This window comes from Halichoerus grypus, chromosome 13, assembly GCF_964656455.1.
Source record: "Halichoerus grypus chromosome 13, mHalGry1.hap1.1, whole genome shotgun sequence".
Taxonomy (NCBI): domain Eukaryota; kingdom Metazoa; phylum Chordata; class Mammalia; order Carnivora; family Phocidae; genus Halichoerus; species Halichoerus grypus.
In genome coordinates this window covers 23832468-23858744 of record NC_135724.1, presented here as the reverse complement: position 1 = coordinate 23858744, position 26277 = coordinate 23832468, and the positions used below count along the sequence as shown (strand labels likewise).

At 38.9% G+C, this 26277-nt stretch overlaps 1 protein-coding gene across 1 annotated transcript in view; it reads right to left on the bottom strand.

Annotated features, from left to right (window-relative positions):
- CFAP53 (cilia and flagella associated protein 53) overlaps positions 1-26277 on the bottom strand; it is a 36523-nt gene that overhangs the window by 7440 nt on the left and 2806 nt on the right. Inside the window, exons 2-5 of the mRNA XM_078060350.1 lie at positions 24943-25172; positions 24112-24285; positions 10639-10942; positions 6168-6386 (exon numbers count right to left, since the gene is read on the bottom strand). Of these exons, the coding sequence (XP_077916476.1) occupies positions 6168-6386; positions 10639-10942; positions 24112-24285; positions 24943-25172 (927 nt within the window). The remainder of the gene's footprint in view (positions 1-6167; positions 6387-10638; positions 10943-24111; positions 24286-24942; positions 25173-26277) is intronic.

Sequence of the window (26277 nt, the reverse complement as noted above, 5' to 3'; positions counted from 1 at the left end):
GACAAATGGATAAATGAAACATGGTATATCCATACAATGGAGAATTATTCAGCCATATAAAAGAGGGAAGTATTCATACATGTTACAACATGGATAAGCCTTGAAATATGCTAAATGAAAGATGCCAGTCAAAAGGTCACATAATATATAATGCTATTCATAATAAAGTCCACAATAGCAAATCCAGAGACAGAAAATATATTAGTAGTTGCTTAGGAATGGGAGTAAGGAGGGGCGTCTGGGTGGCTCAGTCAGTTAAGCATCTTCTTTTGGCTCAGGTCATGATCCCAGGGTCCTGAGGTCCAGCCCCAAGTTGGGACCCCTGCTCAGTGGGGAGTCTGCTTCTTCCTCTCCTCTCTGCCCCTCCCCGCTGCTTGTGTGCATTCTCTCTCTCTCTCAAGTAAATAAAATCTAAAAAAAAAAAAAAAAGGAATGGGGGTAAGGGGTGAGGAAGAGGGAATAGAGAGATAATAAAAAGTTCTAAAATTGACTGTGGTGATGGTTGCACACTTATGTGAATATACCAAAAACCACTGAATGTATATTTGAAATGGGTAAGTTGTATGAATTATACCTTAATGAAGCTGTTAAAAAATAAAATAAAATGATCTAATGGAGAACAAAAAACTTAATAGCAAAAAAAAAAAAGGAAATCAAATAATTAGAAAATGGGAAAGAAATCAAGAAATGGGCAGAAGACATCAACAGACATTTCTGCAAAGAAGACATCCAAATGGCCAACAGACACATGAAAAGGTGTTCAACATCACTCGGCATTAGGGAAACACAAATCAAAACCTCAATGAGATACCACCTCACACCAGTAAGAATGGCTAAAATTAACAAGTCAGGAAATGAGAGATGTTGGCAAGGATGCAGAGAAAAGGGAATTCTCCTACACTGTTGGTGGGAATGCAAGCTGGTGCAGGCACTCTGAAAAACAGTATGGAGGTTCCTCAAAAAGTTGAAAATAGAGCTACCCTACGACTCAGCAATTGCACTAAGATACAAATGTAGTGATCCGAAGGGGTATGTGCACCCCAATGTTTATAGTAGCAATGTCCACAATAAAGAGCCAAGATGTCCATCAAGAGATGAATGGATAGAGAAGATGTGGTGTATATATATATATATGATAGAATATTATGCAGCCATCAAAAAAAACCCCAACAAAATCTTGCCATTTGCAATGACATGGATGGAACTAGAGGGTATTGTGCTAAGCGAAATAAGTCAATCAGAGAAAGACAAGTATCATATGATCTCACTGACATGAGGGATTTGAGAAACATGACAGAGGATCATAGGGGAAGGGAGGAAAAAATGAAAGAAGATGAAACCAGAGAGGGAGACAAACCATAAGAGACTCTTAATATCAGGAAACAAACTGAGGGTTACTGGAGTGGTGGGGGGAGGGAGGGATGGGGTGGCTGGGTGATGGACACTGGGGAGGGTATGTACTATGGTGAGCACTGTGAATTGTGTAAGACCGATGAATCACAGACCTGTACCCCTGAAACAAATAATACATTATATGTTAAAAAAAAAAAAAAGATAGTAGGAAGGGAAAAATGAAGGGGGGGAAATCAGAGGGGGAGACGAACCATGAGAGACTGTGGACTCTGAGAAACAAACTGAGGGTTTTAGAGGGGAAGGGAGTGGGGGGATGGGTTAGCCTGGTGTTGGGTATTAAGGAGGGCACGTATTGCATGGAGCACTGGGTGTTATATGCAAACAATGAATCATGGAACACTACATCAAAAACTAATAATGTAATGTACGGTGACTAATATAATAAAATTTTAAAAAAAGAAAAAGAAAATGGGAAAGAAATATGAGAAAATATTTCACTGAAGAGGATATACAGAGAGCAAATAAGCACATGAAAAGTGGATCAACATCATTAGTTATTATGGAAATGTAAAATAAAAAAACAATGAGATATCACTACACATCTACTAGTGGAGCTAAAGTAAAGAATAGTACCACTAGCAAATGTTGGTGAGGATGTGGAGAAACTGAATCATCCGTTCAGTGTTGGTGGGAATGTACATTATTGGTCGGATGGTAAAGCTACTCTGAAAAACAGCTTGGCAGTCTTAAAAAAACTAAACATGGGATTACAATTGCCCTTCAAGGCATTTTTTCCAGAGAAACAAAAATTTATGTTCACATAAAAACCTGTACAGGAATGATTATAGCAGCTTTACTGATAATAGCCATAAACTGGAAGGAACTCAGGTGACCTTTATTTTTTATTATTATTTTTTTTTATTAAACCCAGGTGACCTTTAACAGGTAAATGGTAAAAACAAACTGTGGTATAGTCTTACCATGACTACCACTCGACAATAAAAATAAACACTACTGATACCTTCAACAACCTGGATAAATCTCCAGAGAATGATGCAGAACAAAACTGTCAATCCCAAAAGGTTACATACTATATGATTCCATTGATATAACACTCTTGAAACGACAAAATTATGGAAATGGAGAATAGGTAAGTGGTTGCCAAGGGTTAAGAAGGGGGTGAGGACAAGAGGGAAGTGGATATGGCCATAAAAGGGAACCATGAAGAATCCTTGTGATGGGAATGTTCTGTATCTTGACAGTTCAATGTCAATATCCTGGATGTGATATTATACTATAGTTTTGCAAGACATCATAGAGAAAAACTGAATAAAGGGTCCACAGCATCTCTTTGTATTATTTCTTTCAACTGCATGTGAATCTACAATTATCCCAAAATAAAAAGCTTAATTAAAAAAAATAGTAGCAGACTCCTGGTTTCTAGTCCGGTATATAAGGAGCTTAGAAGCTGCCACTCTGGCATCCTGACAACAAGCAAAAAGCTAGCAAACTTACTAAATCAACAATCTCAGGGGCGCCTGGGTGGCACAGTCAGTTAAGCATCTTGGTTTCAGTTCAGGTCGTGATCTCAGGGTTGTGCGATTAAGATTTGTGTTAGGCTCAGTGCTCAGCCCGCTCTCTCTCTCTCAATCTCTCTCTCAGAAATAAATAAATCTTAAAAAGAAATCAACAATCGGGACACCTGGGTGGCTCAGATGGTTAAGCGGCTGCCTTCGGCTCAGGTCATGATCCCAGGGTCCTGGGATCGAGTCCTGCATCGGGCTCCCTGCTCAGCGGGAAGCCTGCTTCTCCCTCTGCCTGCCGCTCCCCCTGCTTGTGCTCTCTAATGCTCTCTCTGACAAATAAATAAATAAAATCTTAAAAAAAAAAAAAAGAAATCAACAGTCTTAGATCCATAAGAGAAGTGAGGTCTCCAGACTGGAGAGACAGACAAGTAAATACAGACAATCAGAACTTACCATAGTGGAAATCCATGAGCAGAAATTTCTATGGGAACCAGTGCTGGGGTAGGAAAACCTATAACTGATGAATTGCTAGAGGCTCAGCGTAGATGCCTCTAAGAGTTAAAAACTCTAAAGGGACCCAGCATTGAAGGGTGGGGGAGACCACACTTTTGTGAGTTTTACCGCCTGAAGCTCTATCAGGTTCTCACAGTGAATATCAGAGAAAAAGCCTTTCACGCTTCCCGAGCAGGAGAAGAAATGGAATCATTTTGAAATACACCAGAGCATTCTATTCTTAGGTTTGCTCTCAGGAGAAACTATTTAACCAGAGCCTAACCTGCTGGGGTTTTATCTGAGCCTAACTGACCTGGAAGAAGGTAAATACTCAACTCCAGGACCCCTGTAGCCTTCCATGTGGGAAAAGGGAAACACCATCATCGAGGATTCCAATGACAAGGGAGGATCCAGACCCAAAGGCACCAGCTCTAAAGATAGAGGGAGGATCCCTACCTCTGCTTGCTTGGATTTTTATGGCTTGGTGCTGACCTCACCCTTCTATTGTAGTTATTACAACAAAGGCTCAAAGCCAGTGGAACACACTATATGAGGCCTGATTCCTTCTCTGTAACACTGGTATGGTCCAATGGGTCTATCACATCTCTGAACATAGCAACACAGATGACCCAGATTTCATCTCCAGTCTTGAAGAGGCCCCAATTGTCCCTAAATCCAGATAATTCTTCTTACAGGGAAATCCCCTCCCAAATTAACAGAGCCACGTGCCTCCACTTTGTGGGGACCTCCCATACTATTCAGGAGGCACTGGAAGGAGTAAACTTAATGGCACCCCATGAAAGAGACACTTAACTAGACTCCCAGATTTTATAATACCAAGGCAGCCCACAAACCCAAGGCCAGCCTTCAGGTGCCAAGCCCTGCAACCCACCTTTCAGAGCAACATTCCTGCCTCCTGGTCCTGGAGCTCCTATGCCAAATCTGTCAGGAAGCAATGTCTGAGACATTTCAAATAGCAGGGGGCCTTGTACTGGCAGCTCCACCAACTGGGGGTCCCCAAAAGTATATTGGGACAACCCGAGGTAAGCTCCTCTGTTTAAAACAAGTGATTACCTCACTACAGAGCCCAATCCTAATGTCTCAGAGGCCTTCAGAGAGTCCCAAGGCTCGCTCTCTCTCCCAAACAACTTCCCTGACCTGCAGGCTTGGCAGTGGCCCAGAGAATTACCCTAGGGATTTGGCAGACCCTCAGAGCTTGTCCCCCCTGCACAACTGTCCATTTACAACTCTGGTGGCCCACTAGGCCAAGGGCAACCACCAGACATTCCTGGCTCTATTAGACACAGAAGCCCAAGTCACAGTGATGCTAAACTCTGTCGTGGACACCGCACATTCCTTTGCAAGGGGCACCCCTGCCAACCCAGCGGAGCTCACTGAGATCTGCTCAACTAGCAGTAGGGCCCGTACTTGTAGTCCCACCCTGAGCCAGGCCTCTAGGATGTACAGTTGACTCTGAACAATGTGGAAATGCACAATGGTATAGCCACTTTGGAAGACAATTTGGCGGTTTCTTAGAAAACTAAATATACTCTTACCATATGATCCAGCAACTACACTCCTTGGTATTTACCTAAATGATTTGAAAACATACAGCCACACAAAAGCCTGCATACAAATGTGTACAGCAGCTTTAGTCATAATCACTAAAACTGGAAATAACTCAGGATATCCTTCAGTAGGTGACTGGATAGCCTGTGGTCCATCCACACAATGGAATGTTATTCAGAGCGAAAAGGAAATGAGCTGTAGAGCCAGGAAAAGGCATGGAGGAAACTTAAATGCACAGTACTTGGTGAAATAAGTGAATCTAAAAAGGCATCATACTGTATGATTCCAAATTTATTACATCCTATAAAAGGTGAAACTGGAGACAGTAAAAAGATGAGTGGTTTCTAAGGGTTTGGAGTCAGGGGAGAGGAATGAACAGGGGGAGCACAGACGATTTTAGGCTAGTGAAATTACTCTGTATGATACTTTCATGGTGGCTACATGTCATCTTACATTTGTTCAAACCCACAGAATGTACAACACCAAGAGTAAACCTTCATATAAACTATGCACAATGACTTGTCGATGTAGGTTCATCAATGGCAACAAACATCCCACTCTGCTTGGGGGATGCTGGTAGTGGGGAAGGCTATGTCATATGTAGAGGCAGGGGGTACATGGGAAATCTCTGTATCTTCCGCTCAATTTTGCTCTGAGCCTAGAACTGCTCTAAAAAATAAAGTTTATTTTTAAAAAGGAACAAAAAAAATAGTACCCACAGGAAAAGCACAACACCCTCAAGAGTTCAATACAAATTTCAAAAGAACATACAACTGAATGCATACTGTAATGCTTTTCGCTACTCTCTGCCTGACAAAACTTTACATATTTTTCAAGGTCCAACTCAAATACCACTTTCTCAGTATGTCTTCCCCAGCTTCTCGGCATACTTAGTCCCTCACTTCCTTCACTCCCATCCTGCTATCACAGTGCCAACTCCATGTTATAGCAGTGTTCCAAATTCAGTGGGCATCAGAATCCCCTGGGGGAGCTTGTTAAAACAGATTTCTTGCCCCTGCCAAGACTTGAATTTGGAGACTCTGATTCTGGAGGCTATGAATTTCTATCTCTAACATCCTCCCAGATGATGCTGACGCTGCTGGTTCGTGGACCACACTTAAGAGTAGCACAGTATGGTTCATTCTACATCTGGCTGGCTCCTGTAAGACTGAAAGCTAAGCAAGCTACCTCATCCAGCACATAGGAGGCACTGAATAAACATCTTACTCTTTTTTGCTTCTTTTTATCAGCCTCTTCCTCTAAGTCTTGAAGAGCCCTTTGCACGAGCTTCATGTTCAAGTCCTGCTCTTCTCTGTATTTCTGCTGAATATGTTCTATCTTCTCTTGGAGGGCTTTTTGCAAAGTAGCTCTAATTTCCTGTTTTGTCTTCTGTTTCTTTAGCTTATCCTGTTCGTTCTCAAGTTTCACCTGTGCTTTGTTATTTTCCTAAGGTAAAACAATAATGAAGATTATGCATCAGTATAGCTGTACAAAACGAATAAGGTAATGCATTTCACTTAAGAGATTGAGAATCAAGGGTTTCTTGGAGATACACACACCTGAATTTAGAGGGACTGTAAGATAGAAAACTTGAGGGATGGGTTAGCCCGGTGATGGGTATTAAAGAGGGCACGTTCTGCATGGAGAACTGGGTGTTATACGCAAACAATGAATCATGGAACACTACATCAAAAACTAATGATGTAATGTATGGTGATTAACATAACATAATAATAAAAAAAATGGCTATGTCAAAAAAAAAGAAAACTTGCTTTTCATTGCTGAGTCAGCAATAACACTTTGTGCTGTGAATGATTATGAAATAATAAATGGTTATGGAGTTCAAAATGCAGAAAAGTATAGAGAGAAATCACTTTTAATCTTAGTACCCACCACCCACTACCACACTCAACATTTCAGGTATTGGCCTTCTAGACTTTACTCTTCTCTGTACACCTGCAACATCTAGATATGGACACATTATTAAGCAGCAGTAGGAGTCCCAAACTGGAAATGTACCATCAGATGCATATACAAAATTAAATTGTATGCATTTTGTTCTTTAAAAGTAGTACTTTTCCCCCATTCCTCTCATTTCTTATCTTTCTGACCCTCTGGGCTGGCTTAATTGCCTGGCCAACCAAGCAGCTTTAACTAGGGCACCAATGTTGTTGGGCATTGTGGGTTTGCTAGAAAATCTGGGTATGGTATAAACTGCAGCACTAGTCCTCCTGCCAGAGGCAGCTGAGCAGTCCTGGAGGGATAAGTACTTGCCCAGCTGGGACAAGAGATGACATGGCAATAGTGAGGATGATATACAATTCCCAATGTGATTTAACCAAGACTCCCAACATCCGCAATCACCATGATCACTGGTTTGTGAGAAGACAGTTATATGCTAGACTTTCCTATTAATGTCATGAATAGTAAACCCTGAATTGTGAGGGTCAAAAGAAAATGTGAAAATCCTCTGCCACATCTAATGAAAAGCAATGGCTATCAAAAATGAAAGCCAGTAGAATAGCAGGCCACATTTTTTTAAAAGTAAGTCTGACTACACCAGGACGAAGCAATCAGCCAAATCCCCACTATGAGACCTGGGGGAGATGGGATAGGACAGGCGAGAAGTGTTCAAGATTAAAAGACCTAAAAGCAGTTCATCAAGTCTTGGTTTCTCCTGGGTAGTTCTGATTGTGCCCCTGTTGTGCTGATGTAATAAATTTATTGCATCCCTTTCGACCTCAATTTTGCCCTGGTTTGAATAAGAAAGAGTCCCTCTTTCTGAAGAGACTCTAAGAACCATGTTTGGATTCTGATTTAAATATCAAGTAATTCAGACAATGATGGAAATTTGATGTTGATTTAAGGTGATAAAAAGGAATCACAGTTACTTTATTTAGGTCTGATATTGGCATGTGTAAGAAAATGTCCTTAATCGTGTCATTGAGATGCATATTTGACATGTATTTAAGGGGGAAATGACATGTCTGGGATTGTTATTTTAAAACATAAAAATGGAGTGGGGTTGGGGGAGGTAGAGGAAACCAATATGGCAAAATTATACAGCTGCTGAAACAGGGAGAGGGGTAGACAGGGGTTCACTGTACTCTTGACTCTGTGCATTTGAAAATGTTCATAATAAAACATTTAAAAAGGGTGGAATTTATATAACATTCTCAAAATCACAAAATAATAATGATAAAGAATATATCAATGCTGTCAGGAGTTAGGGTGGAGGGAGGTTATAACTATAAAGGAGTAGCTTTAAAGGAGTTTCTTTGGATGATGGAACAGTTCTGCATCCTGATTTTGGTAGTGGTTACAAAAATCTATACATGTGATAAAATTTTACAGAACTACACCCCTTCCCCCCAGGACTACATGTAAAAACTGGTGAAATCCAAAGATTTTACTATATTTAAATAAAGAATGACTTTAATTGAAGGTATTACACCAATGTTAATTTCCCGGTTTGTTTTGTTTTCAAATGCAACTTATTTTTGCATGTTTATTTTGTATCCTGCAACTTTACTGAATTTGTTAATTAGATTGAACAGTTTTTGGGTAGTCTTTAGAATTTTTGCTGTATAAAATCTTATCATCTGCAAATAGAGGCAATTTTACTTCTTCCTTTCCAATTCTGATGACTTTTGTTCTCTTTCTTACCTAAGTGCTCTGTTTAGTAGGACTTCTAGTACTATGTTGCCCAGAGTATAACAGTGGGTAACCCCTGCTGTTTTTTTTCCTGATTTTAGAGAAAAAGCTTAAAACCTTTCACCACTGAGTGTGATGTTAGCTATGGGCTTGTCATATATAGTTGTAATTATGTTGAGATACCTCCTTCATACCATACCTAATTCATTGATAATTTTTAACATGATCGGATACTGAATTTTTTCAAATGTTTTTCTGCATCTATTAAGATAATCATACAATTTTTGTTAATTTCCTGGTATTTATAGTTATATATACAAATATATAAATACAAATATAAATATAAATACATACATATATAATGTTTGGTTACATAAGGGTATATACAGGACCTCGACTATTTTTGCACTTCTTGTGAGTCTAAAATTGTTTCCAAAAAAATGTTTTTGAAAAGAAGGTAGAAATAGAGCTAAGCATGGTATAATGAAAAATAAATATTTGGTCTGTATCCCTGTGTCCTGGTACATAGCTTCTAAAGCCCTTGTGATCTCTCAAGTGGTAAGACTATCTTTTGTACCCTCATGTTATGACTGGTGGCTGGAGCCCCTACATAACTTCAGGGTGGGGCTGGTAACCAGAAAGACCAAACCATATGATTAGAGGTTTGAAACTTTCAGTTCTGGATATCCCTCTACCTCCAGAGAAGAGAGAGGGGCCAGAAATTGAGTTCAGTCACCAATGGTCAATGATTTAATTAATCATGCCTACATAATTAAACCTCCATTAAAATGCCAAATGATAGGGTTGGTGAACACATGGAGATTGGGAACATGGTATGCCCAGAGGTTGTGCAAGCTGTCTGTACTGCCCCCCCATACCTTGCCCTATGCATCTCTTCCATTTGCCTGTTTCTGAATTGTACCTTTCACAATAAACCAGTAATATAGCAAGTAAAGCACTTTCTTGAATTGTATGACTTATTTTAGTGATTTATCAAACTTAGGGGGAGTTATGAGAACCTCTGACTTTGTAGCCAAGTCGGACCGAAGTGTGGGTAACCTGAGGACCCACCACTTGTGACTGGCCTCTGGAGTAAGAGCAGTCTTCTGGGACTGAGCGCTTAAACCTGTGGAGTCTAATGCTATCGCTGGTAGCTAGTGTCAGAATTCAATCAAATTGTAGGTCACCTAGTTGGTGGCGTCCATAGAGAATTAGAGAATTGTTTGGTGTGAGAAAAAAACCCACACATTTGGTGTCAGAAGGACTGTGAGTAAAAATGACTCACTAGGTATCTTAGAACAGAAGTAATTTGGGGGCCACCATTTCAATTTTCTTAGAGAAGCTAAAATATTTAGACATCTTCCACTAAACTCTCTAAGAGAAAACAGTCTCAAACCCAGGAAGGTTTTTAGCTCTCTGAAATATCTTACCTTTGGCACTTCTTATGGTTCTAAGTTTCAATACTTGGGATTTCCCAGGAAAATATATTTTTTTCTTAAATTTGGTGGTATTAAAGTATCAGTTGCTGGAAGCTTTATATACATATAAAATTGCTACTTTTTTTAGTGCTTTCATACATTTCCAGTGACAGTTCTAATTTCTCTGTAGTAGGGGCAACGACCTTGTTGGAACGAAATGATTGAATCTGGTGCCTGGGGTGCAGAGGCCACTGTAGCCGTTGTATAGCACTGACATAGGATTTGGAAACCATCAGTTACCCATATCAAAGAATAGGGGGATGTTGCCAAATTGCCACCAGCCCTCCATGGTACTGCCCATGATTATCACATTTCATCCTCACAACAAAGACAAGTGCCTTTTGCCTCATTTTTTAGATAAAGATCAAGTCACAGTAGTGAAGTAATTTGCCCTATGCAATGGGATGGCACTGTTGACTGGGCCTTGGACTCCAACGCTCTGACCATGGTCCGCTGCCCTGTGAACTAGCCAGGCCATGAGGCAAAGGGCATGGCAGCAGGCCTGCAAACTGTGTACTATACCCACAGAGTGGATCAACCCGCGACAAGCATCGTAAAAGGCCCACCACAAAGCGTGCCTCCTCTTCCTTCAGCTGCTGCTCAGCCTGCCTTTGCACTTTGATGCCAGTGATCTGGGCATTCAGCCCCAGGCGTGTGTTCTCCACCAGCTCTTTCTGCCTCCTCGCCTCTTCAGCTTCTCGCTTTTCCTTGGCTAATCGGTCTTCCTCCCAGAGCTTTGAGAACATCTGCTCTTCCACCAGTTTCTGCCTTTTCAGCTCCTCATTGAAAGCTATCTGTGCTTTTCGCTCCTCCCATACCTTCTTCTGATGGATACAAAACAATTCAGCACGGAGCTCCTCACAGCGTTCTCTGAAAGGAGAATTTATTTTTAAAAGGCAAAACCCAGCCTTTCATGAGACACTGCTCTATTCAGGCACACATCTGCACAGACACTGAAGTATGAAAAGTAAAAGACCTGGAGGTAGACCACCAGAGCCGAGAAGACATGTGAGGGGCAGCGGGGAGACAGGCATCGTGATGTCAGGGGCAAAGCACAGGCATTGGCGTCCAGCCAAGCAGACTTTGAAACCGCGATCTGACATTTCTGTGTGACCTTGGATCACAAACTCGACCTATCTGAGCCTGTCTCTTTAGCTGTAAAACAACTCTCTTTCCAGGTTCTGGTAAGGATCAGAGAAAATGGATGAAAATATCTGGTAGTGAATAGAAGCTAAATAAATGGTAACTATTATTAGTACCATAGAGGAAATAGAAGAAGCATGGGTCCCTGCAATATTACAAGTAGATTAAGGCTTTGGTAGGAAGAGGCCCTGCATGCCAAGGAAAGAGTTAAGGGTCAGCATATCATGACGCTGCCCCAATGCCCCTAATTCCTGGTGGGACACATGTCACTGAAGGGGTTTCTGCCAGAGCTGGGAAAATAGCCCAAATGCTACCTTTTCATATCTAGACTTATGTCACCATTCCAGAAGAAATGCTCTTTCAGTAAGTGTTTAGACTTCATCTTTTCTCTCAGTCTTAGTAATTCAAATTTCCTCAAAAGTGCTTCCTGGAGCCTGTTTTTAATTTAAGGGCTATGATATTCAATACTGTCTACACTTTAGATTTACTTAGGGGTATCTTTAAAATCCTATTCTCCACTCCTTCCCTCTGCTACTCCCAGACCAGACTAGTTAAATCAGAATATCTGGGGGCAGGACCCAGGTACCTGTATTTTTTCAGAGAGCCTCAGAAACTTCTGGCACATAGTCAAGTTTGAGAACCTCTGATTCAAGGTAATGTTTATAAACATTAAGTCTTCCTGGTTTCATCAAGTTCAGCACCAAGAAGCTGAAATTTGAGAATGGGCTCAATAAAAAACTTCAAAGAACTTTAGTTGCTAAGGCTGAAAGAAAGGTTGATGTCTAAAATTACAGGTGTGGTCAATACCACAGAAATTGACATTTATCAAATACAGTTGAGTATTGCTCAACATTTGATGAGGACTAGTCTCATTTTCCTAAAGAAAGGGGAATCTCTGTGAGGGCTCGGACTTAGGAACATATTTCAGGAATATATTCCCCATACTACCTACCCAATGTCCATTAAATAATTGTTGGTTAAATTGATATACAGTCATGCTTATTAGCAAAATAATGATAACTGGCAGTTATCTATATTCTGTGGAAATCTCAAAAAGATTACAGAAGCTGAAATTGCTAGGTTACCAAAAAAAAAAAATTTTAACATTGAAAAATGAATTCATCAGTGAAATTCTATCAGAATTGGCCATGATAACTAATTAAAGTCCTTCCCAATCCTATGACTTATACTCCAGAAAAGTTATTCAATCAATGAAAATCTGAAGCCTAAGAATAACAACGAATATGGTTTATGATATTTAAAAAAAAAAAAAGCTTTCTAATTACAAAACTAATACACGCAGAAAAACTGGAAAATATAGAAAAGAATGAAGACACTAAAAATACGCTTAATCCCTCTCCCCAGAGATAATTGCTTTTAGCATGTTATTGTATTTCTTTCCAGTCTTGTGTATGTGCATTTTTACTAGAATTGGGGTCGTTTTGTAGATCTATATACCTATACTGGTATCTCCTTATATCTTAATTTTTCCACCTAACATTATTTTGGGAATGTTTCTTCAAGGAATCCTCTTAAAATACCTGACCTCACAACTTTATTATAGTTTATTAAGCTATGGAATAGAGTCTACAACCTATAAATATATCAATTTATTTAAATATTTCCTTGTTTGATGAACGTATAGGTTACTTCTGACTTTTACTATAATGTTGCAATGAATATTTATAAATGTAGCTCTTTCTGCTTACCTCTGATGATTTCCTTAAGGTAATTCCTTTCCTTAATATAAAATCAGAGTACAAAAGTGTTGCAAGGCACCTGATGATGCATGTTGCTGAGAAAGCCTGAATTAACACTGTATGAAGCATCAAGTATTTCTTTAGATCAGTAGATCTTCAAACTTTGATTAGGTATCCTTTTCAGTAAAAAAAATTCTAAGCACCCACAAACAGGTAGGATTATTATTTATAAATTGTATGCAATTATTACTATATTACTATATCACATAAATTATTAAATATAGCAAAAATAAAAACCAAAGACAGATGAGATTTAAATAAAAAACATCAAATATTTCCTCCCTACATCCTAATGATTCACCTATTCACTTAAAACTTGAGAACACTTGATTCAGGCCTGGTAGTCTGGCCCTGGAATTTGGGTTCTTTGGTACTTTGTTCTATCACCTCTATCAGTAATTAACAAAGGCAAGACAATCCTCAAGTGTTCTGACAACACATCCTAGGGTATTCATTTAATAAAAACACCCCAAAACAAAACAAAGCCAAAAATTGCCTACCTTAATCTGGGATCCAATCACTAATTGTATATAAATATAGAACACTTAAAAACAAATTTCATGGGACGCCTGGGTAGCTCAGTCGGTTAAGCAGCTGCCTTCGGCTCAGGTCATGATCCCAGGGTCCTGGGATGGAGTCCCACATCGGGCTTCTTGCTCAGCAGGGAGCCTGCTTCTCGCTCTGCCTGGTCTGCCTGCCACAACCCTGCTTGTGCACTCTCTCTCTCTGACAAATAAATAAAATCTTAAAAAAAAAAAACAAATTTCATGATGTATCAAAAGCATGATCCATAAAAGAAATGTTGATAAAATGGATTTCATCAAACTTAAAACTTTCTGTGAAAGACCCTGTTAAGAGGATTAAAAAAAAAAACAACTACAGACTAAGAAGAAAAATGTTTCCAAACCACACAGCCTACACAAAGGACTCATATCTAGAATATGAGGCACCTGGGTGGCTCAGTCGGTTAAGCGGCTGCCTTCAGCTCAGGTCATGATCCCAGGTACTTTGGGTACCTGGGTACTTAGGTATGTACAAACCTAAGTACATACATACAAGGGTCCTGGGATTGAGCCCTGCATCAGGCTCCCTGCTCAGCGGGGAGCCTACTTCTCCCTCTCCCTCTGCCTGTCACTTCTCCTGCTTGTACTCTCTCTCTCTCTCTATCAAATAAATAAATAAAATATTTTTTAAAAATAGAATATATAAAGAACTCTAAAAACTTAATAGCTAATCCAATTAGAAAATGGGCAAAAGAGGGGCGCCTGGGTGGCTCAGTCGTTAAGCATCTGCCTTCAGCTCAGGTCATGATGCCAGGGTCCTGGGATCGAGCCCCACATCGGGCTCCCTGCTCAGCGGGAAGCCTGCTTCTCCCTCTCCCACTCCCCCTGCTTGTGTTCCCTCTCTCACTGTCTCTCTCTCTGTCAAATAAATAAATAAAATCTTTAAAAAAAAAAAAAAGAAAATGGGCAAAAGACATGAAGAGACATTTCACCAAAGAAGATACAGAGATAGCAGATAAGCACATAAAAAGTTGTTCAACATCACTAGCCATTAGGGAAATGCCAATTAAGACCATGATGAGATATCACTACATACCTCTGTTCTAATAGTGACAATATAAAAATCTGGCAAGAATATGGAAAAACTTGGTCTATTATACATTACTGGTGCAAATGTAAAATGGGACAGCCACACTGGAAAACGCTTTCGCAGTTTCTGTAAAAATTAAACATACATAGAAAGACCCGGCAATAGCATAGAACAATTATCCTAGAGAAATGAAAATTTATGGCCACACAAAAATCTGTATACAAATGTTCATATTAGATTCATTTATAATAGCTAAAAACTAGAAACAACCAAAATGTTCAGTAGTGAATGGTTTACACAAACCTAAGTACATACATACAAGGGACTATAAAGGACAAACTATTGATACATGCAGCCACTTGGACGGACCTCAAAGGCACTATGTTGAGTGAAAAAAGCCAATCTCAAAAGCTCACATATTGGGGCGCCTGGGTGGCTCATTCGTTAAGTGTCTGCCTTCGGCTCAGGTCATGATCCCAGGGTCCTGGGATGGAGCCCCGCATCGGGCTCCCTGCTTGGCAGGAAGCCTGCTTCTCCCTCTCCCTCTGCCCCTGCTCGTGTTCCCTCTCTCGCTGTCTCTCTCTCTCTCTCTCTCTGTCAAAATAAATAAATAAAAATAAATAAAAATGAAAAAAAACTCACATATTGTGTGATTCCATGTATGTAACATTCTTGAAATGGTGAAATGATGGAGATGGAAAGAGATTAGCAGTTGCCAGAGGTTGGTAATGATGGGGGTGAGAGGGGTAGGTGTGACTATAAAGGGGTGGCATGAGGGAGATCTTTGTGGCGATGGGAGAGTTCTGTATCTTGATTGTGGTGGCAAGTTACGTGGATCTACACATGTGATAAAATGACAGAAATGTGCACACATGATGGACCACTGTGAATTTTCTTCATAATGTGCTGTAGTTATGTTTAGATATAACTATGGTGAGAAACTAGGATAAGGGTACATGGCACCTCTGTACTATCTCGACAATTTCTGTTAATAATAAAATTTAAAATAAGAGAGATCATTGGCTATCTTGTCATTATTATTCATTTCATTTCATTATTACGGAAAATAATTTTTCTGTTTAGAGGAGTGGAACACTAAAAATGACCCATTCCAGGCATCAAATATTCTAGGTACCTAAGAGAAATGAAAGCACATGTCCACCAAAGACACATACAAGCATGTTCACAGCAGCTGTGTTCCTAAGAGTCCCAAAGTAGAAATAACTGAAATGTCTATCATCTGGGAAATGAATAAACTGTGGCATATTCATACAGGGGAATACAAAAAGGAGGAGGAGGAGACGGCAGAGAAGGAGCAGTAATTTTATCTTGCTCTACATATGTATTAAAGCTCCAGTTATATTTTCGATAATGGGGCCTTAATTATTTATTTATTTACTTAATGCTGAACTAGCATGATTTTTAAAAGACTATTTATTTATTTGAGAGAGAAACAGAGACAGAGAGCATGCAAGTGGGGGGGAGGAGAAGAGGGAGAGAAAGAATCCTCAAGCAGACTCCGCGCTGAGCCCAACACAGGGCTCAATCCCAGGACCCTGAGATTAGGACCTGAGCTGAAATCAGTAGTTGGACACTTGACCGACTGAGACACCCAGTGCCCCAGTGGGGCCTGATTTAGCAACCTTGGTCAAAATTTAACCCTCACCCTTCACTCTCATAAAGAATTAAAACTGTGTGTGATGCTCTGTATTGAAGAGTTGGCAGTATTACATTAAAAATACTAAAAACAATTTGTTTTCAGATGAATTATAACACTGTAGGATATAACTGTTTCTTCAAAAAGCTAACAATTTATCTAACTAGCAAGTGATACAACTTCTCTATGAAGCTGTATACTCAGTTATACAAGATTTGTCTGTAAGATCTATAAAATGTTACCAAATTAATAGGTATTTTAAGAGCACGAACTGCTTTTGAACCTCGTTTTTCTTACTGTATTGAGCAACATTTACCAGGGAGTGGAAAATATATGAATGGTCATTGAAATTCACCTGCCAGTGTCCCCTTTGTCCCTCCCTGCATCTTCTCCTCCCGCCGCCAGTAGGGAGTATTTGAGTCCTACCAAGGACAGCAGTGAGGTTATACTTTACATAGGCTAGAAAATCCAAGTCTAATTCTGTCTTGGTTACTACAAGCTTTAAGAGCCAGGAAAATTAATACCTGTGGAACTCAAGTTACCCATTTGCTAGATGAGGAAAGTGATGAGTCCATTCTGGCCCTATGCATTACTACTCTGGTTTTCTTTACTGCTTTCCTTCAGCAGGTCCCCAAGCCCTGGAACTTGCCATTCTCTCCAGTTTGAACAGTCTAATTTACTGCTAGCTCAGCTGTATCTGCGATTTGTATGCACTACTCACTGAAATAGCTTACTTGTCCTCTGGGGCTCTACTAGGAGGATTCAGGGCACTCTATATGATTAATAGCAACTTCATGGCAGAGAGAGAGGAGGTGGCAAAAGCTCTGCCTCTGAAACCATGTCTTAATCCTCTACATGTCTGGTTTTGCGGCTTTTTTATACCTGTTGACCTTTGGATTTCTCATCTGCTCAAATTTTGCATGCTGTAAAAAATGAACTCTTGTATTCCTTCTGAATTGTGCTAGACTTTAATTCAGGGTTTACATTTACTTTGTTACATTAGTCTGTTCCTGAATCCAGAGTAACATGATACACAATCTGCCCCACTCACATTTGGTGACCTGATAGCCTAAATGACACTCATTTTTTTGTTAAGCCAATCAATCTATTATTTAATCACAGAATCTGGCACAAAGTAGGGGCTCAGAAATATTTATTTAATAATTGAATGACAATGGCTATGCTTTAAGCATTTCCAAGTAACATTTAAACTTTAAAGATCCCTTCTCAAGATAAAAATATTCATCAGTTACTCCAAAATTAAGAGACTGATAAAGTGGATAATCTGGAGCATTGCATGGGTTACATCGTGTGATCATCACTACATTAAGAAACATGAATGAAAGGAGGAGGCAAAATGAACATATCATCCTGAGATATATAATAGTAATTCTTGATGTTCACACTCTTATAAGGCATTATTAGAGGCACTGAAAGTATAACTGAGGAATTACATGTATAATGAAATTATAAATATGTAAACATGTCCTTGCTCTAAGAGCTGTAGATCTAAGAAGGAACGTAACACATTGAGACTTTTTTAGTATACCTTTGCTTTGGAGGTAAGGAATCTCTCACAGTTTGTGAAATTAAAAGCCTTTGCCAAGCTCTTCATGATACAAATCATCTCAGAAGATCACCCTCAGGTACTTCCATGCAAATCTTCCCTCTTTAAGTGCAGGGTATTGGACTGAAATGAGGGCACAGACTCAGGGTATCCCAAGATGGAAAAAGCAAAACAAAAAGGGTTGATGGAGACAACCACAGAATTGGACTGAAGACCAGGGATCTGAAAACTGAGAGTCACTGTGGGTATGGGTCAGGAAGTGGATCAAAAGTTAAGGTGATCAGACTCCAAGGACCAAGAGACCAGGCAGGGAAACAATAAAGAACAGGGGACCGAGCACACATTCTGCACAGGTGGAGACAACAGCACTAGGGACAGCGGGGAAACTCAACTCTACCAAAGACTTCCTGCGACAGGAACTTCCTGCCAATAGTAAGTCTGAGGTTAATATCTAAAATTCAATAACAGAATCTCACTTGGTACCTTCCATTCTAATTGGGAGATAAGCACAGAACACTAGAGCATGGGACTTACACAAACTCAGTACCTGCATGAATGGACATGAGCAATGCAGTAGACTACAAGTTTTCTACCATTATCCCCCTATAGAATCGACTTTGATAGTTGCCCATGTATGAGAGTACCTTTGTGGGAGTCTAGGAGTCCAGTGGGGAAGGCACACCACTAGAGCCAAAAATCCGGTAACAGACACATTTGAAAGGATTGAGAACAGCTTCATTTTATCCATGTCACCTCTCCCCCAAGGTGGCAAAACTCAGTGATAAGAGAGATGCCCCTCAGTCCATGATTTCTCTCATGGGAGAAAGTGAAAGCATGTAAATAAGCATTTGACTTCCCCCAAGTGGCTCTGCTTCTTTCTTGCCCCACCCAAAATACTGAGGTGCATGGCTGAAGGGTTGGAAGAGGTGGGGAGCACAGCAACCAGGGCCTGGAACTCATCAAGGGACATGGATCCTCCTAACTGCCACATGGACTCCATCAGGAAGCCTGCTCATGAGCCACTGGGGACATCTTGCCTGCAAACACACCAACTGACCCATGAACAACCCCATTACTCCATGGCACACCCCCTGTGGCCAGCTGCCTTCATGTGCTCCACTAGACAGTGAGTATGAGTCTTTGCAGATGGCTAGCCAGCATAAACAGAAAGCCAGCCCAACTCTGTGAGACTGGGAGAAAGTACACAAATTTGAGGATTTCAGGGTACCATACCAGGGAAAACAAATGGAAGGCTCTCAGCATCTGGCCTGGCTTTTCAGAATTGAGAGAAGACATATAATCTTAAAAATCCTCTCCCTGAAAATAAAGAACAAGAAGTGAGGGGCAGGCACATCTGTAAAAAGGTCTGAGAAAGCCTCAGAATCCCTAGCTGGGCTGACTGACGAAGGTATTTCTCTCCTGAAGCAATCCAATAAAGACTGGAGGAGGTAACTGCTTCTTCAAATGTGAAGAGAGCAACACAAGACTTCAAGGAACACAAAAAAAAAAAATCAAGAAAACATGATGCCACCAAAGGAACACAGTAATTTTCCAGTAACCAATCCTAAAGACAAAGAATTCAAAATAATTATTCTAAAGAAGCTCAGTGAGGGGTGCCCAGGTGGCTCAGTTGGTTAAGTGTCTGCCTTTGGCTCAGGTCATGATCCCAGGGTCCTGGGATCGAGCCCCACGTTGGGCTCCCTGTTCAACAGGGAGCCAGCTTCTCCCTCTCCCGGCTTGTGCTCTCTTTCTCTCTGTCAAATAAATAAATATCTTTAAAAAATAAAAAAAAGAAGATCAGTGAGCTACAAGAGCACAAAGACAGACAAAATCAGGAAAACAATACATGAACAAAATGAGAGTTTCAACAGAGAGAGAGAGAAATCATAAAAAAGAACCAAACAGAAATTCTGGAGCTAAAGAATACAATGGGTGAAATGAAAAATGCAAGAGAGGTCATCACCACCAGATTTGATAAAACAGAATAAAAAAATCTAAGAACTCAAAGATAGGAAATTTGAAAGTATCCAGGGTGGCTGAACAGAAAAAAACAAGACCCAACTATATGCTGCTTTTAAGACATTCATTTCAGTTTTAAGGACATATAAAGGCTGAAAGTGAAGGAATGGAAAAAGATAGTCCATGGAAGTAGAAACAAAAAGAGAAGGGGTGGCTAAACTTCAATCAGACAAAATAGATTTTAACTCAAAAGCTGTAAAAAAAAGAAAAGACAAAGAAGGTCCTCATATAATTATAAAGGGGTCAATTCATCAAAAAGATATAACAATTATAAATATATATACACCTAACACCTAAACATATTAAACAAATATTAACAGATTTGAAGGGAGAAATTGCAGCAATCCAGCAATAGTGGGGGATTTCAATACTCCACTTTCAAGAGGAAATAGATCATCCAGACAGAAAATCAGTAAGGAAACACAGGACTTGAAGTACACTTTAGATCAAGTGGAACTCACAGACATACACAGAACATTCTATCCAACAGCAACAGAATACACATTCTTCTCAAGCACCCACCGAGCACTCTTGAGGATATATCATATGCTAGGTCACAAAAAAAAATCTTAACAAATTTAAGAAGATCGAAATCTTATCAAGTATCTTTTCTGACCACAATGGTATAGAACTAGAAATTAATAACAGAAAGAAAACTGGAAAACTAACAAATAATGTGGAAACTAAAAAACACACTTCTGAACAACCAATGGGTCAAAGAAGAAATCAAAAGGGAAATCGGAAAATACCTTGAAACAAATGAAAATGGAAACATGACATACCAGATTTATGGGATGCAGCAAAAGCAGTTTTAATAGGGAATTTTATAGCAATAAACACCTATATTAAGAAAAAAGAAAAACATCACGTAAACAACCTAATTTTACTTTCAAGGAACTAGAAAAAGAACAAACTGCCCAAAGTTAGCAGAAGAAAGGAAATAAATAAATAAAACAGAGACTAGCAAAATGATAGAAAAGACCAATGAAACTAAGAACTGGTTTCCTGAAAAAATTTAACAAAATTGACAAACCTTTATCTGGACTAAGAAAAAGTAGAGAAGACTCAAATAAATAAAATCAGAAATGAAAGAGGAGACATTACAACTGATATTTCAAAAACACAAAGGATCATAGAAGACTACTATGAATAATTATAAGCCAACAAATTAGATAGCCTGGGAGAAATGAATAGAGTCCTAGACACACATAACCTATCAAGACTGAATCATGAAGAAATATAAAATCCGAAAAGACCAATAATAAGTTAGGAGATCAAATCACTAATCAAAAAAATCTCCCAATAAAGAAAATCCCAGGATTTGGTGGCTTCATTGGTGAACTCTATCAAACATTTAAAGAAGAATTAATACCAATCCCTCTCATAAGCTTCCAAAATATTGGCGAAAACACTTCCAAATGCAGTTTATGAGGCCAGCATTATCCTGCTACCAAAGCCAGACGTGGACACTACAAGAAAAGGAAATTACAGGCCAATATCCCTGATGAACATAGATGCAAAAATTCTCAACAAAACACTAGCAAACCAAATTTAACAGCATTTTAAAAGTATCATACACCATGATCAAATGGAATTTATCCCTGGGATGCAAGGATGGTTCAATATACACAAATAAATAAACGTGATGCACCACATTAACAAAATGAAGGATAAAATTTATAAGATCATGGCTATAGATGCAGAAAAAACATCTGACAAAATTCAACATACTTTCATGATAAAAACTCTCAACACACTAGGTACAGAAGGAATGTAGCTCAACACAATAAAGGCCATATATGAGAAGCTCCCAGCTCACATCATGCTCAGAGGTAGGAAGTTGAAGGCTGTTCCTCTGAAAAAGTGCCCATTCTTGCCACTTTTATTCAGTATAGTACTGGAGGTCCTAGCTAGAGCAATTAGGCAAGAAAAAAAAATAGAAAGCATCCAAAATGGAAAAGAAGCAAAACTGTCTGCCCAAGACATGATCTTATATATAGAAAACCCTAAAAACTCCACCAAAAAAACTGTTAGAACTAATCAGTAAATTCAGTAAAGTTGCAGGATATGAAAACAACATACAGAAATCAGCTGAATTTCTATACACAAGAAATGAACTATCTGAAAGAGAAATTAAGAAAACAATCCCATTTGGAAGAGCATCAGAAACAATAATATATTTAGGGGACTATTTAACCAAGGAGGTTACCTGAGGTTAACTGGAGTTAACTGAAAACTATAAGGCACTGATGAAAGAAACTGAAGACACAAATAAATGGGAAGGAATCATTTGTCCTTGGATTGGAAGAATCAATATTGTTAAAATGTCCATACTACGCAGTGATCTACACAGTCAGTGAAATCCCCACCAAAATTCCAATGGAATTTTTCACAGAAATAGAAAAAAATCTTAAAATTCAGATGGAACCACAAAAGAGCCAAAGCAATCTTGATTAAAAAAAGGACAAAGCTCGAAGCATCACATACTTGATTTCAAACTATATTACAAAGTTATAGTAATTAAAACAATATAGTACTGGCATAAAAATAGATATATAGATCAATGAAACTGAATAGAGGGCCTAGAAATAAATCTGAAAATATGTAGTCCACTCATCTTTTACAAGGAGGCAAAGAACACATAATGGGGAAGAACAGTCTCTTCAATAAGCAGTATTGGGAAAACTGGATATCCACATGAAAAAGAATGAAACTGGACTACTATATAAACCATTCATAAAAGTTTAGTCAAAATGGATTAAAGACAAACATAAAATCAGAAACTGTAAAACATATAGGCAAAAACATAGGGAAAAAACTCTTTGACATTGGTCTTGGCATTATTTTTTGAATATGACACCCAAAAGGAAAGGCAATAGAAGCAAGAATAAACAAGTAGGACCACATAAAATTAAAAAGTTCTGCACAGCAAAGGAATCAATCAACAACATGGAAAAGGCAATCATGGGATATTTTCAAACTATGTTATCTGTTAAGGGGTTAATATCTAAAATATATAAGGAACTCATACAACTCAGTAGCCCCAAAAAATCTGATTAAAAAATGAACAAAGGACCTGAATAGACATTTTTCCAGGGAAGACATACAAATGGCCGAGTACATGAAAAAGTACTCGACATCACTAATCACCAGGGAAATGCTAATCAACACCACAGTGAGATATTACCTCACACCTGCTAGGATGGCTATTATCAAAAAGACAAGAGATGACAATTGTTGGCAGGGATGTAGAGAAAAGGAAACCTTTGTATGCTGTTGGGAATATAAGTTGGTACAGCTATTATGAAAAACAGTATGGAGATTCCTAAAAAACTAAAAATAGAACTACCATATGATCCTGCAATCCCACTTCTGGGCATATATCCAAAGGAAATGGAATCGGGGAAGATTCCCGTACCTTGATATCTGCAATCTCATGTTCACTGCAGCATTATTCACAATAGTCAAGATACAGAAACATTCTAACAACATTATGTGAATGGATAAAGAAAATGTGTGATATATATGCCATATACATACACATCTATGTACCTATATATATGTGTGTGAAATGGAATAGTAGTCAATATAAAAAAGAAGGAGGGGCGCCTGGGTGGCTCAGTCATTAAGCGTCTGCCTTCGGCTCAGGTCATGATCCCAGGGTCCTGGGATCGAGCCCCACATCAGGCTCCCTGCTCGGTGGGAGGCCTGCTTCTCCCTCTCCCTCTGTCCCTGCTTGTGTTCCCTCTCTCGCTGTGTCTCTCTCTGTCAAATAAATAAATAAAATCTTTAAAAAAAAAAAAAAAGAAGGAAATCCTGCCACTTGAGACAACATGGATGAACCTGGAGGACACCATACTAAGTGGGTTAAGACAGACAAAGACAAATACTGTATTCTCACTTTTAAAAAAAAGCTGAATGTATGGAGAGTAGAATGGTATGGTTTCCAGGGACTGAGGTGGGAAAAATGAGGAGATGTTGGTCAAAGGACACAAACTTTCAGTTATAAGATGAGTAAGTAAGTTCTGGGGATCTAATGTAGAGTATGGTAACTATAGACAATAACACTATATTGCATATTTAAAATTTGCTAACACAGTAGGTCCAAAGCTTTCTCACTACAAAACAACAGCAGAACCTCAGTGCCTGCATTATCCAATGATGTGTATAATTACCAAGACTTAGAGGCACAACTACCATGTATACCATCTTAAGGCCATACTTTACTATAAGTTAGTAAGTCTAAATCATTTTTTCATTCACCAACTTCAGATTCTGTGTGTTTTTCTGATATCATTACCTGAATTGCTGGTCTAGTTTTTCAGCCACGAGATCTTGTCTCTCTTTTTCTTTCTTCTCTTTCAATAATCTGGTTTTCTCTCTCATTCTATCTTTTTTCTCCTCAATTGTTTCTTCTTTCAACTGCATTTCAGTAAAATACCCACTTTCTTCTGATGCTAGAAGTTCACGTAGCCTAAAAAAAATTACAAAAAAAGTAAAACTGTCATGCCACATGGGCCGTTTTACTAATTGGTTTTTATTTACTTTTATTTATTTAATTAGCACATGTTTATTTTTATTTTTAAAAAAGATTTTATTTATTTGAGAGAGAGAGTGTGTGCATGAGCAGGGGAGAAGCAGACTTTCTGCTGAGCAGGGAGCCAGACAGGGAGGCTCAATCCCAGGACCCTTAGATTATGACCAAAGGCAGACACTTACCTGACTGAGCCACCCACGTGCCCCCAAAGCACAGGTTTAATCATAAATTTTACAACGGAAAAATATCATTGCAGTCTTCTATAAAATTAGACTAGTCCTCATTTAAAGCAACAGAAACTGACATGCCATATTTTATTTGATCTCATACAAATTAGCTAATGTACATCTTCAACAAGAGTATGAACAGATTTTAACTAAAGTAACAAAATATAAATCAATATATTCTTTTGCTTTCTATCAAATGTGGGTTATTACAAGTGAAAATACAAACAAGCAGGAGCTATTGATTGGGTAAGGATATGACTATCTCAGCTATGATCCTTACTATAAAAATTTACTTGATTTTTGGTCGATCTTACATTAGGGTTTTGGGAATGTTTTATAGTCTGAAGCACCAGTTTGTGAACCTTACTTATTTCGTCTTTCTTCAGTGTTGATGATAAAACCTTGCATGGCATCCTTGATTCTTGCTTTCACAAGACTGTCCACAAACTTGCGATCATTGTGCTGGTCCCACTCAACTTTCAAGCGATCTCTCTCCTTTGACTTAATAGAAGCCAAAATAGCATGATGTTTCTGATGGCTGCGTTGGATTCTTTCCAGATGTTGCTCAGCCCCATGAACTTGGGGAGGCTTGGCTCTCTGAAAACAAATAATTATCACTTACAATCGATCCAAAACCGATTGCCTATTTTCAACTAATCATGACCTCCACCAATACTAAATAAAATTGGATGTATCAAAGTAATCCTGCTACAACTGCAAAGAGCTTAAGTGCCTAAGGTTTAACATGTTTGATTCTTTGAGCCTATACTTAAGATGTCATCAAATCAGTCTCAAATATTTCCCAAGTGCCGCTTGAGTGAAAGTTCATGGAATTATAAAGTTAAAAATTTGAGCAGGACTCTAGAGATTATTTAGTCAAACTCAGAAACATTAAGTGATTTGTCAAAGTGCTTCCAATAGTCAGGGCAAACCTGTATAGAACAAGAATTAGGGATCTTCTAATTCCTGACCTTCATCTTGCCCCCCACTGTCCCACATTGTTTCTCAGGGGTAGACAACATAGTTACCATCAAAATAATTTCAACTAGAAGAGGCTACTATCTCTAAGTATACAGGATATATATAATGAGTTGTGACAATAAAAAAACTCTCTACTGAGAAGGAAGGGAAGGAGGAAGGGAAGAGAAAAAAGGAAAAGAAAAAAGGGGAAAAAACTGATAGTAATGCTTTATTTCTCTTGTGCCCAGTTTAATGCAAGGGCAGTACTCCTGATATTTTGGGGTAATTTGAATTTCTACATTTTTTTAAATACAAACTTCCACTAAAAAGTTGGAAACACACTACTTTGAACACATATTGATATATTTAATAAAATCACATGGACAATCTTTCTCATTTCTGTATTCCTAGCATTGAAGTATAATGCCTTACCACTGTTGGTTCTCAGTGTGAAGGAAGGAAAGAAGGTAGGGAGAAAAGGAGGGAGGAAGGAAACATTTCTGGGTAGGCTTGATGCAATTTCTGCTCCTCCTGGGGCCATCATGAAATCCACTGTCTTGAGCTTTGTATTTTCAAGCCAGTTTTATCAAGTCAAACTTAGGTGAATAGTGAGACCGCAGGATGCTGATTTACAAGTAACAAAATTCTTAACTCATATGGCAGAAAGTCAATCTGATAATTTACACTTTTAACATTACACTAACATCACTGTCAGGATTATCAAAATACTAGTGTTAAGTCT